The sequence below is a fragment of the Ictidomys tridecemlineatus genome, chromosome 3 (assembly GCF_052094955.1).
Source record: "Ictidomys tridecemlineatus isolate mIctTri1 chromosome 3, mIctTri1.hap1, whole genome shotgun sequence".
Lineage (NCBI taxonomy): Eukaryota > Metazoa > Chordata > Mammalia > Rodentia > Sciuridae > Ictidomys > Ictidomys tridecemlineatus.
The window spans coordinates 132,331,869-132,338,886 of record NC_135479.1 but is presented as its reverse complement, the minus strand read 5'-3'; the positions used below and the strand labels follow the sequence as shown (position 1 = coordinate 132,338,886).

The 7,018-nt window shown below is 45.0% G+C and overlaps 1 protein-coding gene across 1 annotated transcript; it reads left to right on the top strand.

The window, feature by feature from the left end:
* The first annotated feature begins 382 nt into the window (after positions 1 to 382).
* On the top strand, positions 383 to 6,665 carry LOC144376349 (uncharacterized). The gene is made up of 2 exons (XM_078043831.1): positions 383 to 500; positions 3,933 to 6,665. The coding sequence occupies exon 2, from the start codon at positions 4,028 to 4,030 to the stop codon at positions 5,762 to 5,764; it is 1,737 nt and encodes a 578-aa protein (XP_077899957.1). The 5' UTR covers positions 383 to 500; positions 3,933 to 4,027; the 3' UTR covers positions 5,765 to 6,665.
* The last annotated feature ends 353 nt before the right edge of the window (positions 6,666 to 7,018 follow it).

The window sequence follows — 7,018 nt, the reverse complement described above, 5'->3', positions numbered from 1 at the left end:
AAGAATTGGGTGGTTGATCTTCAAGATCCCTCCCAAGGCAAGGTTTAGGGGGGCAGTTATCCCTGCACCTCTGCCCTTGCTCCCTTCCCACCTCCTCTCACCAGTATAGGTGTCTTTGGTGTCACCTGCAGGAGTATGGTGAGCCGTTTCTGCGGACCATAGCCGCCATTACAATATGGCGCTGGCTGCCACTGTGGTCAGTGATAAACAACTCCTTATTAGGGAGAGTTGGCGCTTTGTGAGATAACACCCTATGAGAAAGATCCACGTGGCAGCTTTGCATTGGGGCTTAGGGTGCTTTATTAAGGCTAGGAGGCATGGGTGGAGGAGGAGAAGCTTGAAGATACATTTTGAATAAAGGCCTGAATAAACTGCTGAAAGAAGAATCCTGTGTTGCGTCTCCTTTGCCGGCCGGGGGTCTCGACAGTTGGCGGCCCGTACGGGGAAGAGACCCCTCGAACCCAGGATCCAGAACTTTCAGCAATCAGGGTGGTGCACCGGTAAGTTCCCGGGTAAGTGGGAATCCGCAAGCAAATAGCGGGGCGCTCCTCTGTAGATAAAGAGAGAGCGGGAAGAATAATAAGAACAGAACGCTCTTCGGTAGATAAAGAGAGAGCGGGGCTTTGTACTTTCACTTTCTTTATAACTTTAAGAACATTATGGCACTACCTCTTCTAGCCCAATTTTGTTGGCTCTGGATGGGCTGCTACGTTCAAAAGGACTTAAGGTAAAGCAAAGCACTTTGCAGATGTTTCTAAGAGAAGCTGATATAGCTGCTCCTTGGTTTGCCTTTTCCGGGAGTCTTACGATTCCCAGTTGGGACAAATTAGGAAAGGATCTAGATTTTGCTCACGAGCAAGGGACGTTAAAAGGTGGTATTATTCCAGTATGGAAGTTGGTTAGAGGATGTATAGTAGATGGTAAATGCCAGGAAGCTGGGAGTGAGGGTCAGGCCGTTCTTGAACAATTGCACGAAGAGAGATCTGAGGGATCCCACAGCGAAGTGGCAGAGAGTATTAAGAGTAAGAGTAGTGAAAAGACAAGAGAGCCTGAAAATAAAAACAGGAGAATGCTCTATCCAGACTTGACCGAATTGAAAACACCCAAGGACACAAGTGGCTCGGAGAGTTCTGAGGATCTTGACACATTGTTGCAACAATTACGTAAGATAAGATTAAAAAGGAAAAAACGGGAGACACCAAGTATGAAGGCCTACCGTGTAGAGGGGGGTAAGTCTAGCTCTAAAGAGGAAGTTGAGAATTTAGAAGAAGAGCCAGTATCTGAGGCTGCTCCACTTCCCCCTCCCCCCCCCCCCCCCCCCCCCCGCGCGCCTCCTGTAGCTCCGCCCCCGTACGTGGGTGGAGTGGGTAGAGTCCAAAACTTCGGGAGGACTTTCCATTCCCAACTTTGGAGAACAGTTAATACAGATATGGGATTAGCATACCCGGTTTTTCAGGACAACAATAGGGCAAGATACCATGAGCCATTGGATTTTAAAATAATTAAAACCTTAGCAGAATCAGTCCGTACTTATGGTATAGATGCTGCTTTCACCCTTACTCAGGTGGAAGGACTGACTAGATTCTGCATGACCCCCTCAGATTGGGCTAGCTTAGTCCGAGCTTATGTCTCCCCGGGAAAATACCTAGATTGGAGAGCATTTATGTTAGAGGGTGCCATAGAACAGGCTGCCCAAAATCATGCAGCAGGACGTCCTGCCTGGGATAAAGATATGCTTTTGGGGCGGGACAGGTTTGCCAATCAACAAACAAGATATCCTCCTAAAGTATATGAACAGATTAACAACATTTGTATTCGTGCATGGAAGTCCCTCCCAAATAGAGGAGAAGTGTCTGGCAATTTGACTAAGATTATGCAGGGCCCGACAGAACCTTTCTCAGACTTTGTTGCTAGGATGGTGGATGCTGTGGGAAAAATCTTTGGTGATCCTGATAGAGCCATGCCTTTGATTAAGCAACTTGTTTTTGAGCAATGTACTAAAGAATGTAAGGCAACTGTTATTCCCTATGTTGGAGGCAGCTTACACTGATTTAGTACATTTACTACAATCAAAGGGCTTTCTTATTTCACCTGATAAAGTACAAACTGGAGATTCTATTGAGTATCTTGGTGCCAGTATCTCTTGCAAAACTATCATACCTCAAAAGATAACTCTTAGGACTGATGATTTACATACGTTAAATGATTTTCAAAAATTATTGGGTGATATAAATTGAATTAGGGGCTACTTACATATTCCCAATGTTAAATTAAAACCCTTGTATGATATTCTTAAAGGTGATTCAGATCTTACTTCCCCTCGACATCTTGCTGAAGAAGCCAGGTCAGTGTTGCTTAAAGTGGAAGAGGCTATACAACATGCTAGCCTTTGCAGGCTTCAAAAGGATAAGCCTCTTCAATTATGTGTGCTTGCCACTGTACGGCAACCTACTGGAGTTTTGTGGCAAGATGGTCCTTTGTTGTGGATACATCCACGTATATCCCCTGGAAAATTCCTTGAGTATTATCCTGACGCAGTTGCTTCTTTAGCTATGTTAGAGATACAACAAAGTATACAATTTTTTGGCTTTTCTCCAAAGTCTGTGATTGTCCCTTATACATGTCAACAAATTCAAGTTTTGTGTGCTAACCTGGATAATTGGGCTATACTACGATGCTCTTTTCCAAGAGAGATAGATAATCGCTATCTTTCACATCCTCTTATTACATTTGTTAAAGAACATCCTATCATTTTCCCTAAAATCACTTCTTCTACGCCTCTCCCGGGAGCTGTGAATATCTTTACAGATGGATCTAAAACTGATATTGGAGCCTATGTGGTAAATAATCGACCTCCTATCCAACATCAGTTTGCTCCTGGTAATCCACAATGGGTGGAGCTACAAATTGTCATTAAAGTATTTGAACAATGTCCATTTCCTTTTAATCTAATTTCAAACTCTGTTTATGTAGTTCAAGCTTTAAAAGTATTGGAAACAGTAGGCCCCATACGCTCATCAGAAGTTATGTCCTCCCTTTTCCTTCGTCTCCAAACATTGATTCGGAATCGCTCCGCCTGTTTTTACCCCTTGCACATTCGAGCACATACAGGTTTACCGGGTGCTCTTTCTGTTGGCAACGCCCAAGCTGATCTTGCTACTCGTCCTTCTTGGATGTTCCCTGTTTCCTCCTTAGATCAAGCTAGAAACTTTCATAGTAAATTTCATACTAATGCACGAGCACTTCAGAAGCGCTTTACTATCTCCCGTGCTGATGCTCGGCAGATTGTATTGGATTGTCCTAATTGTATCATTTTACATCATCCCTCTTCTGTGGGCGTAAATCCTCGTGGTTTGCGGCCTTTAACTATATGGCAAATGGATGTCACTCATGTTCCCGATTTTGGCAAACTTAAATATGTCCATGTATCTGTAGATACTTGTTCTGGCATTATCCATGCTTCTGCCTTGTCTGGTGAAAAGGCTGGGAATGTTATCACACATTGCTTAAAAGCCTGGACAGCATGGGGCTTGCCACAGTCCATTAAGATGGACAACGGTCCAGCGTAGACTGGATGACAGTTTTCTTCCTTTTGCAACCAGATGGGTATCCAGCTTGTCCGTGGTTTGCCCTACAATCCACAAGGTCAGGGTATTGTAGGGCGTGCTCATAAGACTCTAAAAGAGATGTTAATAAAACAAAAAGGGGGAATTGGCTTAAGCCACACCCCAAAAGAGCGCCTCTCCCTGGCTCTATTCACTATTAATTTTTTGAATCTGGACATCCAAGGGCGCTCTGCTGCGACTAGGCACTGCTTGCCCTCTGCCCCGAACTTTGGGCATGTTAAGTGGAAAGATGTACTTTCTGGTCAATGGTATGGACCTGATCCCGTGCTGGCATGGGCACGAGGCTCTGTCTGTGTTTTCCCTCAGGACCGAACGGAACCGGTGTGGGTCCCCGAACGCCTGACAAGAAAGAGTCTCGACATCTACCAATCAGCAACAAGAGAGACCACAACAATCTCGTGATGAGGATCTTCATTCTGCTGAGTGCCCTGGCGCTGATGCTGGTGCCAATGGCACAGACATCACCAATGCAGTGGTGGGCAGTGGCACGGGCATGGCCGATGCCGATGCCGGTTCATAGTAATTCTAGTGTCCTCCCCACTCTTTTCTCTACCTCATGTGAGATGTCTGCCCCTTGTGCCTCTCCAAGAGGGGACCAGACCCATGTTTTCAATCAGTCCCAAGTTAATCTCACAGGGGTCTTTTGCTTCGGCCTACAAGGAGATTCTTGCATTAGATTACGGCTCAAAAATTTGACTAATTGGGAAGACCCTATGCAAAATAGTCGGGTCTCGATAGGTGTCTTAACGGCAGTATTGCAAAAGTTAGTACAGGGGGTGTCTTCCAGCTCTGGAACCCCCTCTAATGAGACTTGCTTAAACACAACTACCTTGGCTATGGTCTCTGAGGTACTAATGCCATTGACTCCTTCTAATGGTTCTCTCAATGCTACTCATTTCAAAGCTTCTCCCTATTGTACCTCTAAATATACCTTCCCCCCAATATTCACACCTTGTCAGGATCATTCTTGGGAAAAACACCAAGTTGCTACAGGCTTCTCTCTTTCCCCATCTCTTAAGAGATATTTGTTTAATTCTAGCAATAACAACTCCTCTGTAGGAACAGGTTGGTCCTGGTATCAATGGCTAATCTCCAATGAGAGGGGGGCCACGGCCGATATTTCAGCATTGGCTCAATTACAAGGAGCCAAAAGCTGGTTGTATAATATCTCTGGCCGTATAGAGGAGGATTCAGGACGAGGTAGAAGACTTAAAAATATCACCTTTAATTCTCAATTAAGTAATGCGACACTGCCCCCTACAGCGGTGTGTGTCCAAGCCCCGTTCCTGTTCTTATTGACCAACTCCACCCAGACGGGAATGCTTAACTGTGCTAATGTTTCCTGTTATTTATCGGAGTGCTGGAATGGTTCCTGGACTGTAGCAGTGGTGATGAAAATACCTACTTTTGTTCCAATCCCAGTTACTGCGGATCCAGATAAGTTCCCTATCGTTGAGTTGCTTAGAGTCTGCAGAGATTTTGGTATTACGGCAGCTATAGTGACAGCCGTGGCGGTATCTGCCGCTACAGCGGTTACGGCTGGAGTAGCCATGGCCAGTCAAGTACAAACTGCTGCCACCATTAATCAGGTTGTTCAACAAACTTCCACCATACTTGAATCTCAAAACAAAATTAATCAACATATTTTGTCAGGGATTTTAGCTGCCAACCAAAGAATAGATATACTTCAAGCTCAGTTGAAAGAGTTGGCTAACTTGGTACTTTTGGGTTGTGTTGATCAACGTGCACATTTATGTATAACCTCTGTTAGATTTAATGATTCCAAGAATGCTTCCCGCATTATCGGTGACTATTTGGCCGGAAATTGGTCCATGACAGCGGAAGTAATGATCCAGTCTCAACTAACTCAGATAGCTGTCTTGAATAACACCCGTGTTAAACCAGTAACTTTGGGTCAATTCACTAATTGGATATATTCTGCTTTTTCCTTTTTTAAAGAGTGGGTGGGAGTAGGCATTTTGGGGGCAGTATGTTGCTTTGGTGTGATACTTTGTTTGTGGTTTCTCTGTCGTCTCAAGGCCCGCAATGTTCGTGATAAGGCTATGATCGTGCAGGCTCTTGCAACTTTAAAAACTGGCAACTCGCCACAGGTCTGGCTTGCGCAGTTAAAACAGTAAATCTTTGACATGGTCGTTGCACCCCAAGTTCTTTTAACATTGCACTGGGTTCGACATGTCCTTCTTTTGTCTTTCTTCTAGTGTTAAAAAGCCCTTGCACTCTGCAGGTCTTGATACCATTGCACGCAAAATGGGTTTCCACACTGGTAAAGGTCTATTGCTTTAAAGTCCGTGTCTTTGTCTCAGGGTGTTGCCAACTTATTGATGGCTGTACTACAATAACGGCCTCAGCTACCTCCTTTTGTTCACCATCATCACGATACAGGATGCGAGGCAAGGCACTGCACTTGAGTGATCCTATAAGTGGACCTCAAGGAGAGCATGTTCTATTGCATGCGGGTTGGACGTCCACGCCCCGCTCCACGAAAAAAGGCGTCGGCTGATATGAAGTCAGATCTAGGGAAGGCGCCTCCTTGGGGCTGAGCCATACTATGCAGCCACTTCTGCACAGTGGGATAGGACCTCTACTCTCGCCTGTATTGTTTTAGTAAAACAAAAAGGGGGAACTGTGGTGAGCCGTTTCTGCGGACCATAGCCGCCATTACAATATGGCGCTGGCTGCCATTGTGGTCAGTGATAAACAACTCCTTATTAGGGAGAGTTGGCGCTTTGTGAGATAACACCCTATGAGAAAGATCCACGTGGCAGCTTTACATTGGGGCTTAGGGTGCTTTATTAAGGCTAGGAGGCATGGGTGGAGGAGGAGAAGCTTGAAGATACATTTTGAATAAAGGCCTGAATAAACTGCTGAAAGAAGAATCCTGTGTTGTGTCTCCCTTGCCGGCCGGGGATCGCGACACGGGAGCCGGGAGTCAGAGGCTTTGTGGTCCCTGGAGAAGCAATGACAGGTCCTGGAGAAGCAGATGCCACCTTTCTTGCCTGACAAAACCCTCCTCACGATCGATTCTCTTTATTTTCTGGCTTCTCTGTTTCCTCAAAGGAGATCTGGAAACTTTTCTCCTGAGTGAGGATGAACCGGAAGAATAAAACCAAACCACTCACACAAATGCACAAGTTCTAGGTCAGATGTCTTCATTGGGGAAACTTGAGCAAAGCCACACAGGAGTTATCTGCATTTTTTTTTCTTTGTAGCTGAATGCAAATCTACAACTTCCTCAAAATAAAAAATTCAAATGCCCACAAATTCTTAACAGTTATACCATGATACGAAATATGTTACCATTACAGGAAGACAAGGGAGGAGATGTAAGGGAACTCTATTATTTTTGCAGGTTTTCCATTAATCTAAAATTA